The sequence below is a fragment of the Aedes aegypti genome, chromosome 1 (assembly GCF_002204515.2).
Source record: "Aedes aegypti strain LVP_AGWG chromosome 1, AaegL5.0 Primary Assembly, whole genome shotgun sequence".
In the NCBI taxonomy this organism is placed as follows: Eukaryota; Metazoa; Arthropoda; class Insecta; order Diptera; family Culicidae; genus Aedes; species Aedes aegypti.
This window is the reverse complement of record NC_035107.1, coordinates 275,017,527-275,036,115: the sequence shown is the minus strand read 5'-3', so window position 1 is coordinate 275,036,115 and position 18,589 is coordinate 275,017,527. Positions and strand designations below refer to the sequence as shown.

At 37.3% G+C, this 18,589-nt stretch overlaps 1 protein-coding gene across 1 annotated transcript in view; it reads left to right on the top strand.

Moving 5' to 3' along the window:
• The first annotated feature begins 8,076 nt into the window (after positions 1–8,076).
• LOC5578805 (ankyrin repeat domain-containing protein 12) overlaps positions 8,077–18,589 on the top strand; it is a 543,013-nt gene continuing 532,500 nt past the window's right edge. Inside the window, exon 1 of the mRNA XM_021837858.1 lies at positions 8,077–8,502. Within this exon, the coding sequence (XP_021693550.1) occupies positions 8,473–8,502 (30 nt within the window). The 5' untranslated portion in view covers positions 8,077–8,472. The remainder of the gene's footprint in view (positions 8,503–18,589) is intronic.

The window sequence follows — 18,589 nt, the reverse complement described above, 5'->3', positions numbered from 1 at the left end:
GTGGTTTCTTACGCGCGATACCTATTATTTTCAATTTTCATACATAGTTTGATGAATTTACAAAATTGTCTTACGTAATTAATGGATAATAATTATGGAATGAATTTCTTAGACAAAATATAGCGAACATTTATATCGAAAAATAAGGCTTAACATCCAAGGAATTTCGGCATAGCTAATTTTATTCAGATGAATGGCAGAAATTTAACCTGGTGTTAAAAAATGTAACAAAATTGTATTTCAGCAATGAATTCTCTCTTTATTTTAATTTTTAGTTTTGAATTATTTTTGCTTGAATAAATATATTGCCTAAACTATTTATACTTTTCCAAAAAAAAAAAACTTATTATTCCATAAATTATTTGTTTAATTTGCATTTTGTTTTCAAAAAACATCTTGATATTCTTTATAGAATTTTAATATAATCATATTCCACAAGGCATATTGAAGGGTGGCTTCAGAACTTGCAAATCTCTTGGAAAATAGTCAAATAATATTGGGGGACATGTGCATACTTTCATAGCGAATCCTCCTGGTAGACATCCATTCCTTCCATGTCTACTTTTTATTAGCAAATTGATTTCGAGAATTTCTTTCTGGATCTACCTAAAAAATATTACTTTTGAAAAATTGTCAAAAGTTCAGTTCTCTTCGGAATTCCTCCAAGAAATCATTGATTCTGTCAAATCAAATACTGAAGTATTTCGCTGAAAGTTCAATTAGAATTTTTTCTGTAAATTTATGTAAAAATATTAGTACAAATAATTCCGCAAAATTTATCAAAAGTCCTTAAATAATGTTCCCAAAATATTTCACAAATTGCGTCAAAAATTCTTCTATGTTTTTTCTAGAAATTTTGCTTCAAATCCACGGATTATTCAATAACTGGGAAGAATATTGTTTTTGAAATGTTTTTTGACTTCGAATCTTCAGAGAAAATTTGTTGAAAACCCCCAGGAAAACTTTTGCTTGTGGAATAAGCATAGAGGTATAGGAATCTGTAGAGAAACATGTAGCAAAATTTTATAAAGATATTTGTATTGCTCTTCCATAAAACACTTCTTTAGAAATAATTTCTAAAGATTCATATTACGAAAACCAGAATTCAAGGAAGGAAAGATTTCAAGGATAATTTCTTAATAAGATTCTGAATGGCCTTCTTGAGAAATTTGTTTTATTTGTAAATTCATTAGATTGGTTCAAACTATCCTGTAATTTACCTATAGAGAAAAGATAAGAAATTATGCTTCATGGTACCATTGCCCATCTATTTTTCTACCAGCTTCAACATTTTGTTGTTTGTCCTTCATTTGCATGACACTTTGAGAAACTTCGCACAAAAATCTTTCCATACTCTTGAAAGCATCATATTAAAGAATCTAAACAAAGGTAAATTATAGGAGTTTTGCAAGATTGTAGAATTCTTATACTATGGTTTCTGATTCCCCTGAAAGTCCATCAGGAATTCTTCAAAAAAAAAAAAATCAAAGTAATGCCTAAGTTTCCCCTAAGATTTTAGGTAACTAAACAGTACAGCTTTGGTTACGTTCTTAAGAGTTGTGTGTAGTCTTTCGATTCTATTGCATGCTCTTGTGGGCTGAGAAACGGAATCAAGACCAGTTGTGTTCAGTCCGCGTGAAGAATCGCGTTTCTTAGTTAGTCCGTTGGCAGTAACTAAAGCTGAAAGTGGGTTGTGGCTGCTCGATCGAGGACGAAGGATCAATTGGTGAGCTCGTTTCATGCTTTAATTCCAAAACTGTAAAATATATATGACTGTACATTAAATAGTTACAACGGTGGGACGTAAATATGATTTTTCAACAAACTATGAATGGTTCGTCACAGTGAGTGTCGGCATGGACTCTTATTCATAAATTATTTACGTCTTACAGATTTTTTTCTTTCATAATTAATTTCCTGAAATGTAATGATTTATTTGTAATTAAAACAAAACTTTGAAAGGTTCGCCATTGCAAGTGTCATATGCGTGTTCTGTGTTTGTCAAGCCAGTCGAGTTTTTATTTCTTTTCATATCAGTGGAACATGGTAACACATGCTATCGTCCTGACAGCTGTAGAATGTTGTGTTGAGCTATTTGTTCAATAAGCTTTGAGTGGTTCGTCACGTCAAGTGTCGACATTTTTTTTTGCTACTTTATAATTTTTCATATCAATTGCAATATATTTAAAAGCATGTTTATATCTCACAAAAAATTGTATATCATGGTCTAATTGGTTATCAAAGTGAATCCTGTGACCCAACGATCCTTTCCAATAACAATCGTCCCTCCCAGTGACCTTTGTGGAGATGTAGAGGCAAACACGGTCACCAAAGAGCAAAGGTTATACACTAACATACCTTCCCCCAATCCCACCTGACTGCAAGGACGTGGCCTGCGCCGTTATTGACCCTGTATGAATAGAGGCACTGAATTATGCACATTGACGGAGATTATGGCCAATGCCAGCCGAACTTCTATTTGATTCTTTGTGTATCTTCACTGACTTCGGTCAATCACGGAATATCAACCATTGATATGTGTAGTCAGTCTAAGCTATGCTTAGCTAAGCTTAAAACAACCGGCGTTATTTTTGCGTCAAAATTCTACAGTACTACGAAATAATCGATTTATAGACCCGAAACAGTTGTTTAGGAATTTCTAATGGTAAGAAAACATGAGTTCTACTTCAATATAATCACCATAGTATCATGAAACTTCGGAGTTCATACAAAATAGTATCTAAGGTTTAGTTAAAAGTACTTGTAGTAAAATTCCATCTATTTTTACACCAATCATTTTATTAGAAAAAAAAACGAAGCAAAAAGAACATGATTTTTTGTAGTAAATTCTACAAGGACCACTTAAGCTTTTCTGTGCGTTAATGGTTAGCAAGTTTCAGAAATTCTACGATTTATTTCTTGAATTTTACGACAGGAAATTAGTAAATCCTTCCTAATTATATTGAGGCTGCAATCATTCAAACTTTTTATTGTGTGTGTTTCCTAAGAAATCTGATATGGAGTGATTCGTAGAGGAATTTGTAAATAAATCCCTAAAAAAATATTAAGATATTCCAGAATTAGTTTTTTAACCAAAAAAATTAGAAAGAATACAATTTTTGAACGTTATTTATGGAAGAATCCTGAGATTACCATTCTCTAAAATATTTGGAACCTGGAAGAATACTTGATGGAACTTCTGAAGAAAATTTTTGAGAAATTCAGAAATGAATTGCAAAATCTTAGTAAATCGTCAAAAAAATCCCAAAAGAGTTGTTAGTGCGGTATAAAAAAAATATCTGGAATATATTTAGATGAATTTCTGGTTAATTTTTCGGAAGAATATTAGGGAAACAATAAAAAAAACTTTCATAGAAATGTCTGAACAAATTACTCGGGAAATCATAGAGTATTTTCGCGAAAGAGTTTTTGAAAGAATAGTTGAACGTATTTCACTAATATCTTCATATGAATGTAAAAACTCTTTAAAAGTTTCTTAGTTATGCATTTTGAAAAAGTAAAAAGGAAATAACAGGAAGGCGAGATGTTGCTCCTAGATTATAGAGAAATATGAAAAAATAATTATCAGTGAAAAAATACAGACAGATCTGCGGATAACTTCTCTGAGAAATCTCGTATAACCTTTGCTCAATCCGCATCGAAGCTAAACCTCAAATTTTCAAGAGTACAATCTAGAGAATCAGACAGCGGTTCGAGCTGAAAACTTAATCGATTAGTCACACGCAGGTGGTGATCAATGGATTACGTTTTCAGATTAAACGTATGTTTAGTTTTCTAGATTCTTCGATGTATCTTCACCTTGATTGCTTATGAAATTCTTGTGGAATGGTACGAGGAATCCTTACAGTAATCCAGGTGTTACCAATTCAATAACTTTTTTGCAGGAAGTCTGGACAATTTTTCTTTGATTTTTTCGAACAATCCTGTTAAGACACTTTAGGATGAACTTCAAAAGCAAAGTTGCAAAAGTGTTGGTGAACTCTCTGAAGAATTCGTAGAATGAATCTTAGCTTGGTGATCTTGAAGATTTTTTTGTAATTCCTGAAAATCCTGAACAAGTTATTAATGAACACAGGAGGATTATTGCAACTAATAATTGGAATTTATATCTAAAAAGTACGTAGAGAACCTTCTAGGAGAAATGATTCAAAGAACTTCAAATGCATTATCTGGTGGAATCCTTCAAGAGATTTTTTTAGCAATTTGATAGAGATTCTTCGAGAAATTTGAGATCAGGAAGTTTGGAAATGATTTTCCGTGGGAATCCTAGGACGAACTCTGTGAAAACTGGTAAAAGGGTTCTTGGACAGAGCACTGAATAGTACAAAATAATTCATGAAGATATTCTTGAGGAATTCTCAGAGGAGTATCTTTAAAGCACATGATTGAATACCTGAAAAGTTCGTGGAAGAATCACAAAGGACATTCCTAGTGAGTTTTTTTTATGCTAGAATTCTTGAACGGTTTTTGAGTGGATTACAAAAAGGATAAATATTTTACAATATTTTTACGATACAAATTTGTTAAAACTACGAAATTTTTGAAAATCGTTATGATTGCGATCAACATTACTTCTGTAAAACATGTATTCGCCAGCCCCCCCCCCCCCTAGGCCCCCTCCAGAAAAAAATCCTAGCTACGCCAATGCCGATGACGTTAGTTATTAATTGAAAGAGATTCCAAATAAGATTGCGTTTTGTCATGTTCGAAATAAAAGTTAATTTATTTTAAAATAGAAAAGTGAGAACTTGAAATTATAGCTTGAAAATAGAAAAGTGAGAGCTTTAGAAGTGAAAAACTTGGAAGCTTCTCAGCAGAAGTTTGCAAGCTTCTCAGTAGGAGCTTGGAAGCTTATCAGCAGAAGCTTGGAAGGGACTCAGCAGAAGCTTGGATGCTTCTCAGCAGAAGCTTGGAAGCTTCTCAGCAGAAGCACGGAAGCTTCTCAGCAGAAGCTCGGAAGCTTCTCAGCAGAAGCTCGGAAGCTTCTCAGCAGAAGCTCGGAAGCTTCTCAGCTGAAGCTCGGAAGCTTCTCAGCAGAAGCTAGGAAGCTTCTCAGCAGAAGCTAGGAAGCTTCTCAACAGAAGCTAGGAAGCTTCTCAGCAGAAGCTAGGAAGCTTCTCAGCAGAAGCTAGGAAGCTTCTCAGCAGAAGCTCGGAAGCTTCTCAGCAGAAGCTCGGAAGCTTCTCAGCAGAAGCTAGGAAGCTTCTCAGCAGAAGCTAGGAAGCTTCTCAGCAGAAGCTAGGAAGCTTCTCAGCAGAAGCTTGGAAGCTTCTCAGCAGAAGCTTGGAAGCTTCCTAGCAGAAGCTTGGAAGCTTCCCAGCAGAAGCTTGGAAGCTTCCTAGCAGAAGCTTGGAAGCTTCTCAGCAGAAGCTTGGAAGCTTCTCAGCAGAAGCTTGGAAGCTTCTCAACAGAAGCTTGGAAGCTTCTCAGCAGAAGCTTGGAAGCTTCTCAGCAGAAGCTTGGAAGCTTCTCAGCAGAAGCTTGGAAGCTTCTCAGCAGAAGCACGGAAGCTTCTCAGCAGAAGCACGGAAGCTTCTCAGCAGAAGCACGGAAGCTTCTCAGCAGAAGCTAGGAAGCTTCTCAGCAGAAGCTCGGAAGGTTCTCTGCAGAGGCTCGGAGGCTTCTTAGCAGAAGCTCGGAAGCTTCTCAGCAGAAGCTTGGAAGCTACTCAGCAGAAGCTTGGAAGCTTCTCAGCAGAAGCTTGGAAGCTTCTCAGCAGAAGCTTAGAAGTTTCTCAGCAGAAGCTCGGAAGCTTCTCAGCAGAGGCTCGGAAGCTTCTCAGCAGAAGCTCGGAAGCTTCTCAGCAGAAGCTCGGAAGCTTCTCAGCAGAAGCACGGAAGCTTCTCAGCAGAAGCTAGGAAGCTTCTCAGCAGAAGCTAGGAAGCTTCTCAGCAGAAGCTAGGAAGCTTCTCAGCAGAAGCTAGGAAGCTTCTCAGCAGAAGCTAGGAAGCTTCTCAGCAGAAGCTTGGAAGCTTCTCAGCAGAAGCTTGGAAGCTTCCTAGCAGAAGTTTGGAAGCATCCTAGCAGAAGCTTGGAAGCTTCCTAGCAGAAGCTTGGAAGCTTCCTAGCAGAAGCTTGGAAGCTTCCTAGCAGAAGCTTGGAAGCTTCCTAGCAGAAGCTTGGAAGCTTCCTAGCAGAAGCTTGGAAGCTTCTCAGCAGAAGCTTGGAAGCTTCTCAGCAGAAGCTTGGAAGCTTCTCAGCAGAAGCTTGGAAGCTTCTCAGCAGAAGCTTGGAAGCTTCTCAGCAGAAGCTTGGAAGCTTCTAAGCAGAAGCTTGGGAGCTTCTCAGCAGAAGCTTGGGAGCTTCTCAGCAGAAGCTTGGAAGCTTCTCAGCAGAAGCTTGGAAGCTTCTCAGCAGAAGCTTGGAAGCTTCTCAGCAGAAACTTGGAAGCTTCTCAGCAGAAGCTTGGAAGCTTCTCAGCAGAAGCTTGGAAGCTTCTCAGCAGAAGCTTGGAAGCTTCTCAGCAGAAGCTTGGAAGCTTCTCAGCAGAAGCTTGAAAGCTTCTCAGCAGAAGCTTGAAAGCTTCTCAGCAGAAGCTTGGAAGCTGCTCAGCAGAAGCTTGGAAGCTTCTTAGCAGAAACTAGGAAGCTTTTCAGCATAAGCTCAGCAGAAGCTTGAAAGCTTCTGTACAATAGCTCGGAAGCTTTTCGTCAGAAGCTTGGAATCTTCTCAGCAAGAGCATGGGAGCTTCTCGACAGAAGCTTTGAAGCTTCTCATGCAGGAGTTTGGAAGCTTCTCAGCAGAAGCTTGGAAGTATCTCGAAGGAAGTTTGGAAGCTTCTCATTAGAAGCTTGGAAGCCTACTCAACAGAAACTTGGAAGCTTCTCAGCAGAAGCTTAGAAGCTTCTCAGCAGAAGCTTAGAAGCTTCTCAGCAGAAGCAAAACTTGGAAGTTTCTCTTGCAAAAGCTTGGAAGCTTCTCAACAGAATTACAGCTTTATAACTGTTAACGTTGTTCAAGGTCGCCAAAATTTTGTCATAACTCATAGGACTCCCTCAATATCGTTTTAGACCACCACATAATTGACATTCAGCATACAAAATTTCATACCCCAGAGCTCGCAAGATGACGTGCCACCTTAAAGGTAAGATTCTTCGCTTCTCTGCGCCTGTACCGTGGCCTTGACTTGGCCATTTGATGGACCGTCATCAGTGTTGACCTACCACGGACACCTCACGATTTCCAGGAGAAAGCCTACAGACCCTTGTCCCTTCCATCATCGTTATCCGCGTCTTCATCGCCGCCAATATTTCTTCAAGTGGAGAGTCAGTGAGCAGCAGCGGCACTTTTCTCCGTAAGACGGGTGTTAATATATATAAAAATGCAATTATCCTTGAACTGCTTGTGCTCCAAACATTGGTCGGCTGCCTCCCAAAAAGGAGCCCCTACAGGTTGGGTGCCAACACCGATGACGAAACGACTCATAACCCTCCCAGTCCCATTCATTCTGCACACGACCACGCAGTGGTCCAGATTAATAAAAACCTTACTTGGCAAAATATTATCCTCCATATTTTACTATTTTTAGCCTTAAAAGGTTATTTGGAAAATTTTGAGCGTGCAAATTTTAGGTTTTCGTATAACAAAATTCTAGCATCATTCTTGGTTTTTTATGCATTTTGAGGCAGTCAAACTTAACCAAAAAAAATGTTTAGGCAAACATAGATAAAAGAAATCTTTGCTTATTCTCTTATATACAAAGGTAAATGGTAATTTAATAAGAAAAACTGTAAATTTATTTTAGAAAATTTTATGGTGTCTATGGTACAAATGAGTTTTCGAACAGGAAAAAAATATTATGAAACCTCAAATTGTTTTTCCCAGCTTTTTCAAAAACTGAACCCCTGTGCGAGGAGAGCTTTCAAGAAGTTATGAAACCCCATAGCGGAGTGACCGCTCGTGTCCGCACGGATAGACGATGGCAAACTAAAGGGCAATCAGCGGAGGTTTCGTGTCGCAGGTGCCCGCCGATAATCGCCCAGTTCGCCTGTGGATTAATTCTGAAGACTTCCCAGTCGGCCACAGTTGTGATTTGTCGCTTGGCGCGTTGAGTTCTCCGGGTTGACTCCGGGCGTACGACTCCGGGACAAAATTCCTATCACTGCCAGTGAATTTTAAGTTATATTGTGACAAAACTGTATATTTATTCTAATCTGTGCGAAAAGTGCGTGACAAGTAGGGTGTTGATTATATGTGGCATACAAAAAAGGGAGGGATTTTGAACCAATATAATTTAACGATGGATTAGCAATTAGTGAAAAACCGGATACGTAACTTCCTAGAATAGTTAAGCAGTTGAAATAAGTGATTGATGAATTGCGTGTTAAAGTGCGACACGTGAGTTTTATGTGTGAACAGAACTGATTTGGAGCCATCGTCTGTCTTATTGTCGGCGTTACAATAAGTACCAGAAAGTTGGAGCACCATCAGAAGAAAGCCAAGGGTAGCAACATGTTCAGCAGCCCGAGGAGGATGCATAAGGTACGTGAACTCAAGTCCCATTCTCGGTGGAATGTGTGTGCTTTTGAATAATAATTTTCCCAGTTTTGTTACGTGGATTTGAAGCATGGTTGGATCATTAATTTTGTTCACTCGTAAAACATCATGATTAACAGCTTTACGAGCGAATCGTTGATTTATGCAATAATCATTACGCATTTGAGCTAAGAGCTACACACGCTGAACTTGATGCTTTTTATTTCTGCTAGAAGATCTCATTAAATGAGTCGTTGTGATAAAGCTTTTTTCTTTTAAGGATCGTTATCATCTATTATCTACATTTCCCTCATCAGATTTGGAATAATTCAATTATATGTACCATTAAATCATCACATGCTTTGGGACCATTTCCGTGCACATGGGAAGGTCCGTGCTTTCAATTTCTTCAAAATTTCTTATCAACAATGTACCAAGAATTTATGTGACGTCTATCAGGGATTTTTCAGGAATACACTAAACATTTTACAATGCATCTACTAAGGATCGCACTAGAATTTCTCCAGGTTTTTAGTCGAATGTTATATGCAAACCTATGCAATCAAACAGAATAATTTCAGCGTTCCTGCATGATTTAATTTCTTGAACTATTAGAGTAAGGTGCGGCAAAATTTCAACCTTAGTGGTATAATCAGTTTCCAGGAAAACAACAGCAGTTAAAACCAAACAAATACCATACAGTCAACCTTTAACATATTGGCTTTTGCTGAACAAACTTGTGTCAAAATATTATCCCATTTTTAGTTATAACAGTTTCAAAATTGATTGCCTTAATCGAACTTTTGCCCCGCCGGTGGGGCAAGAGTTCGAATCTAGTGTGGGGCAAAAGTTCGCTGGATAAAATACAAAATATCGATCTTTTAATGACAGGCATACTTTACACCAGCCGTAAACTTAAGTTTGCCGAAAAATACACACTAAATTTTCATCCAAAAATTGTCCTAAACCGGGTTAATTGTAATATTCTCAAAAATAGCAGTTTTTCGCAAAACTAAGTGGAAATGTAAAATTTTGGTGACAGTTTTCACACGATCAGACAAATTAAATTAAATTTGAAGATAATATGTGGATTTTAGGCAATTTGCAATTTTTTCCGTGATTTTATACATGGGTCGATCTTTTGCCCCACTATGGGCCAAAAATTGTTTTCAAACATTTATGTAAAAATTAATACACCTCAAAGCAACCTTATGATAGGCCTAGAAACGCCCTTACATAAAATATTGAAAAAGATTTTATCTTCAATTGGTTCCATGCAACGAAAGTTTGACCAAAAATTACAATATTCACGTTGGAAAACAACAAATAGCCATAACTTTTCCAAATCTCAATCGATTTTTATGATATTTGGATTAAAAGTCTCTTACTTGCATAGCATTCGAACCACCATGACATTTATAAGATTTGTTTTGAATTGAGCTAGAAATCTTAAAAAGAAACTCTTACCCCACTCGAACTTTTGCCCCACTTTACTCTATATTATAGAGCAGTAAGTTTGCAACATTTTCGATTTCAAATATTTGTAAAACCAAGCCAAATGTTTTGAGTGGTCTGAAAGTGACCCATTTTTTGAGCTTTATGGAAGAGAAATGTTCATCGATCTTACTGGATTTGAACCGTATATTTTTTTACTGCCAGCCTATCTTGAAGCCAATGACTTATGGATTACTAACGAATAATAATAGGAAATTTGGGTTTATCTCTTTTAGATATTAGGGAGAAATCAATTCCAGAATGGGTAGCGGCCCCGCAGGAGTAACAAAGCAATGCTCCTTTCAAGGATGCTTAATACTTCGTTGACATCACAGACATTTTTCATTTTTATTAAGGTGTCAGTTTAGCATAGACATAAAGGGCGAACATGAAATTATTGCGACACCGAAAATGTCTTGCCAATTTTCTAATAATGTTTAGAATCAAACTAAAATTTTAGGGTAGTTTTATACATATATTTACTTCAAAACTCAAAACAAAAGTTAATCGATGGAGCCTGTAGTGTAAGGCATTTTTGCTTTGTAATTGAAGGCATTTTTGCTGGATGCCCTCCATCAGAGTCATTACAGTGTCATCCGGTACCAGTTTCACAGTTTTTTTTCATTATCTTAACATGTCTTTCTCGTCTTTGACTGTTTTCTTGCCCTTACAAAGTTCCCGCTTCATTATTGCCCAGTACTGCTCTACTGGGCGCAGCTCCGGTAGTTTGGCGGATTCATGTCCTTTGGAACAAAATGGACAGAATTGGTCTCTTACCACTCCCGGACACTTTTAGGATAGTGGCATGATGCCAAATCTGGCCAAAATAGCGGAGCTTCGCCGTGCTGCTGCAAGAACGGCAAAAGGCGCTTCTCGAGGCACTCAGATTTGTAGATCTCGCCATTTACTGTGCCCTTTGTCATGAAAGTGGAGGCAAAATTCGACATGCTCTTCTTCTTAAATTTGTCGTCTACATCAAACTTGCTCTTGCCGGTGAAAAACTCCAACCCCAGAATTTGCTTAAAATCGGCTTTTATATACGTTTTGTCGTCCATCACACAGCAGCCATATTTTGTTAGCATCTTCTCGTAGAGCTTCCGTGCCCGAGTTTTAGCCGTCGATCAATGCCGCTCATCGCGGTTCAGGAAGTTCTGTACCTTCTCTCTTCTTTGCATTCTGGACGTAGCTCGGCGACATGCCGATTTTTTAAGCCAAATCACGGCTTGAAACGTTGGGATTTGATTTAATCATCCGCATCACCTTTCCCTCAGTCTTTTAGTTCTCCGGTCCCGGTTTTCTTCCAGCTCCAATATCAACTGCTCCTGGAACCGCTTCAACACTCTGGAGACGGTTGAATGGTGAATCGCAGACAGACGTTCAAGTTAGACTCAGCCACTTGTGTAAAAACATGGCCGCCACAAATCGCCAAGTGGCAATAAGCTAACAGATGGCGTTAGTGACGTATGCGTCCCGCCACCACCCCGATCACATTTCGTTGACAGCATGACACACAACCGCTCCCACAGTCGACGTACTCAACGCTACAAATGATGCACCGTTATTTTTTTTACGCTGGGTGGATGATGTTCCCTTTTGGATCTAATTTCTCATGTAAAAGTTCATTAAATCCATTGAAATTTTTACCACAAGTTGGAATTTAATTTACTCACAGATTCATGCTAGTATAACACCCTTGAATGATCGTTACTTATGTAAAATAAATTGGCGTGAAAATATCACAATTGTGTGAATCATTTTTAAAGTGATTGTTTTGATATTTTTGTTCAGTGGGTGGTGGACTGGGTGGTAAGCGAGAAGATGAAGACACGTGCTTTTACGAACTGTCACTGTACTGCAGCAATTTGCTCCCTAGGTGACACCACGGTAGAATTTACACAGGAATTTTGAATAAATTTGTTCCTGCTTAAACGTCTGTCTGCGGGTGAATGTTCAACATTTTTCCCAACTGCCGGTGCGACAGGTCAGGAAATTCCAGGTGTTTGGAAGGAATTTGTTCTCTCGACTCGCGTTGGTTCACCTTCAATTTCGTTGAATCGAAAAACACGACTTCAATTTTGACAGCATGTGAACAATACACATCAATGAGAAAATGTGCAAAATTTGGTTGAATTTTACCCAATGGTAGAAAAGTTATGTGTTTGCCCTTTACTCACAGTATTTCAAAGCGTAAGCAATACTGTTGGAAATGTCGGTACTCAACAATCCGCTAAGCCTGCATGCAAACTTTGAGTGTTAAAAATGTTTTGTAAGCTTGAGTGTGAACTACTGAGTTGAATTTTTGAGATCGCACAGCATTACAAGAATGATGTTTTGCTCATAAAACCGTTTATTGTTGAATAACGTGCTGATTTCTAGGAAAATTGCATACCTTTAAGTGTATTTTGCAGATTTACAAAGTTAAATTTTGCAATAAGGCTGATACAAACATTAATTTTCTTTTATGTCACCACCCCCCTCAAAAAGTCTAAAATATTGGAGGGGATTTTGTTTGATTTCATAAGGATTTTGAGGCAAAGAAGTTGTTGAAACAACTACCCTATAGTAAACCTAAGTGAATGTAAAGCATGAGGTTTATTTATTGTAGGCTGACCATAAGGTAAAAGGTTAAAAACGGGATAAAAAAAAGAACAAAATCGGTACAATTTTTAAAACTTATAAATAGCGTTCTTTTGGAAGTTTTAAGAAAATTTGTAACAATTTTAAGCTTTGGGATGCTACACAAATTATGTCACGCTAAATTTCGACTTTTTAGACCCCCTCCCCCCCATTTGTCACGTTTTTTGTATGAGTCCTTCGAAAAAATTTTAAGGCTTGTCACGCTTGGCTTGACCCCCTCCCCCCCTTGGAGCGTGACGTAATTTGTGCATGACCCCTTTTTGGAACTTACGAAAAACATGTATATTTGGTGTTAGTAGAATCATTTAATGTTTTCGTAATGATGATTAATCATGAGTTAAAGTAGATGTTTTGAGGGTGTTGAGATTATTGAGCTTTGGAACTATTTTGACAATTTTAAATTAGATTTCAAAATCTGGATTACAAGTCATTTGTGAACTTCAAATTCAAATGAAAAGATCATCCAGGCTGGTTCGGACAACTTCGTTTTTAACCTTCGCAATTCGTAACAAATTATGCACACAAATTTAGATGACAATCTTCCTAAACCTTTGAATTCTGGTGAAACGTTTGAAAATCCAAACGAAACCTTTGCGATTTTTGCATGAACCTTTCGAATATCTGTAGGAGTCTTCGAAATTTGTAAGAGTAGTCGCTAAGTCTTCAATAGGAGTCCTGGAATTTGCAATCCCAAAAATTCAAGCTTCTTTTCTTTCAAGAATTCCAGGAATCTAACTGAAATCTTGAAACTTCTATCGGAATTCCACAAACTATCTTTGAATTTTTAGAGATTCCAACCACCGTTCCATAATGATTACTCCTGGAAAAAAATCCAGAGATATTATCAGAATTGCAGAAATTCTACCAAAATACCAAGAATACAACCTTGATATGTAGAATCCCGAATATAAAAAAAATGATATTCGATCTTCCATGCAAAATGATAGATTAGTTTTCTCCCGTTTCGTAGACTTTCATAAACTTTTTCTACGCACAATCACGTTGGAGTCCTGGATAAATTCAACAGTGAAAGTATCACGCAAATCCAATGACCAGTTCTCGAGCCAACTCGTGACATACAAACACCCTTCCATTTTTATTTATATAGATATGCAAAAATAACGTAACGTTCTTGGGAGAGGAGGGAATCAGCTCAATCGTTACGGCTAACACGAAAATTTGGGAGGGGGTCACAAATTTCAAATTTAACGTTGCTTAATAATGGACGCTCTCATATCCAATAGGGTGTTGTAAATCTACATAAATTTTAAGAGTCCCAAAATTGGACCGTAATATTACCGAGATCTTAGTAATCCAAACTGAGAACAAAAACCAAAAAATCGTCATTTTCGTAGGAGGTGGAAAATTTGGTAGGAGATTGAGAATAGATTGGATTGCTTGACTTATCTAAAAAATTGGTTTCTCCAAATTTTAAAAAATTAGCCTTAAATTTAGGTCACATTTCAGAATATTTACAATTTTCATTAAAATATTTCATTTTTTTTATGAATCGGGATTATTATAGGTCTTATATGAAAACTAATCAAATAGGATCCATGTTTTCAAAAAGTGGTTTAGAATTTGCATTGATTAGAGTATGAGTACTCTGAGTCAGCATCTGTTAACCATAGAATAATAGATGAATATGATAAAAACTTGCAAAAATTATTTGAATCTTTTCACTTTACTGCTGTTATATACTACTTTTTTGTGGGGAATATCATCAGTTCCGAAAATACGGGACAATTTGAGTATTTTCAATGAAACGACGGGACAGCTCGTCAAGGTGGTGAAAACGGTACTGTCCCGTAAAATACGGTACGTATGGTCAGCCTAATTTATTGTCACCTTTTTAAAAAACAATGTTAATTATTAAACAAAATTTGTGGGATTACCTTATTTTTGCAGATTATTTTTTTGTTCCTTATTTATTTTTATCTCCTCCCCCCCTCGTACCATCCAAGTGATCTCGGATATAAAAGAAATTTAATATTTGTATCAGCCTAAAAGGATGATATACATGAGTTGTAAGAATTTTGGTTCCGGGTCATTTGGCCGAATGCCATTTGGCCGAACGCCATTTGGCCGAATGCCTTTTGGCCGAAAGGGTCATTTGGCCGAAATTGAAAATAAAAGTGAACTACAGTTAGCATGGATTTATTATGAATTTCTGAGAACTTATTCAGCTTATTCATAAAAATAGGAAATATCATCATTGATATACATAAGCTTTTCAGTGTTAGATGAAGAAACAATAAGAGCTGAAAGAAGAACATCCTAAATGTAAGCAGTTGTACAATGCTATGCTAGTGGTAATAGCCACCAGCAGATGTTTTGGCATCGCGTTTGTAGTTAACTTTTGACAGTAACTGAAACAGTTTAAAACTTTTTCGTCCTTCTGCTGGATCGGCTTGCTTCGATCCCTCGAATCGTACTAAGTAATATATGTCATAGTTCTGACATCAACAAGTCTTGACTTCTTCTTTTCACAACGGAGAAACAGTGTACTTCTTTGACGTAAGTGCTCACCGAGTCGTTTATTGCTATATTCAAGAAACGGCGCAGTGTTCAGTTCCCAAGTTGTAATTTTAATCTTGGAGGAGAATGACATCTCATCTACACTCTTAAAAATGATGACAATCACTCCGGACGTAATGCACATTATGACTGAATGGCACATTATGTAAGTGATGAAATGATGAAGGACATGAAAACGATTCCGCTATGATTGACATTTCCCGAATCAGACACCATCGTATTTAAAATGAGACACAAATTCACGTCATTTGGCTCGCTTCTTTTATGTGCATCCAAAAGACGTAAAATCGCATGATTTTTTCGGAGTGTGTAAGTTAACCCTTGAGCTAAAAACATATGTTTTGAAAAGAACGTATTTTAAGCTTTAATTAAGATAATTATGAAAAATATTTCTCTCTTGAAAGAACAGCCTATGAACAAAAGAAGGTTAAATCTTTTATGAAAATTAAAACAAGTGCAATGCATATAATAATTTATTTCACCTGTACAACAATAAAGAATTGCTGATGATTTAAAGAAGGAAAATTCCCAATTAAAAAATAACCCAGTCAACATTTTGGTTGGTAAAACTTTTGTTATACACCATTCTATATGAACCAATTCAATCGTATAGAATGCATGAAAAGGCTATATACCTACCAAAGTGGAGGCTATATGCGTACTTAGCACGACTTTTTCAGACTTTCTGTGATCAGATATACGATGCCACAAAATTTGGATGAAAATAAAAAAAAGTTTCCAGCGAGTCTCGAACGCGGGACTTTAAGATCAGGAATCAGACACCTTACCACTGTCCCACTACGGGTTACATATTAGAGGAGTGATTATATGCCAATATTAATACATGTTTCATGTACAGCGACACATACTTTGTTGTTCTTTGAGGCCCATCGTCAGCAGATACAAAGTTTGGGTGGCAATTGCTTTCTGGATTGATATATGATCTGTCAGTTTATATAACATAACGCGATTCTATGTTGCACTATTTACGACATGTTTTGTTGTCAAGACAGATTGTCGTTTATGAATCGTATTGGGGATTTATATACAACTTGTATTAACATTGATAACGCTTTGTCTGGCATCTTGCGCGATTCTGATTTTGGACGCATGAATATGTGATTTTAGATGCACATTCTTATACGATACGTGGTTAACTGGAAAGGTCAATCATTGCCGATAGTAATGGAACCAGTATAACTAGAAAGAATAGCCTATGTTTAAAAGAAGGAAAAATTTCTGATGAAATCATTAAAAACACTTGAAACCTTATTACACCATTGGTAATCCAGTGGCGAATCGATCATCATCTCAGAGTCTTATCGTGAAGTGTGGAGTTCACAACTTCGTCCAGAATAAAAGGGTCGATGTTACCATTCTCTTGGAGCTCTTATATAGTGACAAACATGACGTCCCGTCACATCATAATAATCAACAAATTAATTAGCTTATCAGTTATTAGGTCACACTTATGAATCCTACACATCAGCGTTGTAGCAATTTGTTTTTTTTTTGTTCATGATTCGGCCAAATGGCATTCGGTCAAATGACCCTTTCGGCATTCGGCAAACGGCATTCGGTCAAACGGCGTTCGGCCAAATGGCCGGACACCGTTGTAAGAATGTTGACTACATTTTAAGATTCGGAAAACCCAAATTTAGTAGATAGGGAAGTTTTACATTCTGAAATATGCTTTACTATAAAGTGATCAATTTCGCCCCAATGTGTCATTTTCAATTTTTGATATTAAAACTAATTTTATGAAATGTTAAATTTTATTTAATAAAAATTCGATTCCATATACTGATAAAGATTAATGATATCAACCTCGAGGTACTAATAGACTGAGATAACCGGAGATGTCACTTTCATGTCGCTTTGCACTAACATACACCCATCTTCATTTTTGTGTAACAGCTTTCTGCCGCCCATTGGACAGGCCTTTTCATGAGACAGGTTCGTGTTTCCATTCGTTTCTATCGATGGAGGACCGGTGCGTTCAAGGGACTGTCATTTCTATTCAACACTTCAAAGACCTTCCGAATCAGTTGATTTGAAACATCCCGTGAAAAGGACTATTGCTCGATTGGAACAACGTTTGACAGTTCTTTGATTCCAATATTCATGCATCTCTATATAAACAAATTCTGTGTAATCCTACTTTCTGGATAATCTTGAACTTCAAGTAGTATAGTAAAATACCTTAAGATGAATGAAAGATGACAGATTTGACAGATACGCGTCTTTTGAGCTCAATTGTAAGACCGTCTTCAGTGTCGTGTACTCGGAAAGCAATTCTATTGAAAAAACAATGTCAAAAATGAATATGAAAACGAATTTTATAAAATTTGCTGGTGCAGCTGATATAGAAAGGAAAACTAATATAATTCCTAATCAAACACAGCTCAGCCAAGATTTCTTAGGGTTTTTTGTAATAGGAGCCAGGAAGCTGTTAGTTAGGGGCCCAGATAGCCGTAGCGGTAAACGCGCAGCTATTCAGCAAGACCAAGCTGAGGGTCGTGGGTTCGAATCCCACCGGTCGAGGATCTTTTCGGGTTGGAAATTTTCTCGACTTCCCAGGGCATAGAGTATCTTCGTACCTGCCACACGATATACGCATGCAAAAATGGTCATTGGCATAGTAAGCTCTCAGTTAATAACTGTGGAAGTGCTCATAAGAACACTAAGCTGGGAAGCAGGCTCTGTCCCTGTAGGGACGTAACGCCAGAAAGAAGAAGAAGAAGAAGCTGTTAGTTTCAAGAAAAATCCAACACAGTTTGTAAAGAGAATAGAAGACGCCATATTTACAGTCAAACCTCCATGAGTCGATGTTCCATAGCTCGATATCGACTCATGAAACCATACTTGAAACAAAAACAAAAATCATGGTTACTATGATGCTCCCTTCAATCAGCTTTCCAAAGAATATCTGTTCCATGAGTCGATAATTCCATAAATATCCACCTGAAGTTTGACTGTAGTGAAGATTCTGAAGTATTTACTTATGGAATTTTCATGCTGTATAGCGTCGTTTGGTGGGATAATTTCGAAACAAACGGATTATTACAACATACTTTAGCCTTGAATAGAATAAACCTGATAGAGACTCGCGAAGAGGAAAAATATCAACGTCATATGCAACCCAGATTTTTGCCCTAAGGCACCTGAGCCTTCGAAATAAACGAGTAAAGTAAAAAAATAAATAAATACGCAGCCCAGATTCCGCTGTCACGAAACGTCAAATGCAGCCCGTTGTTTTCATGGCTGAAAAAGTGAAAAGTATTCAAAATAAACTATTATGAAAAACTTCAGTCAACGGAGCAGTTTTTCCAAAGATGCTGATAAATCTAAACACAAGACTAATGTCTGCTACGTTTGCTGGCATGAAATTTCACTCACAATCCCGCTTCTGCTTCGGTGTGAT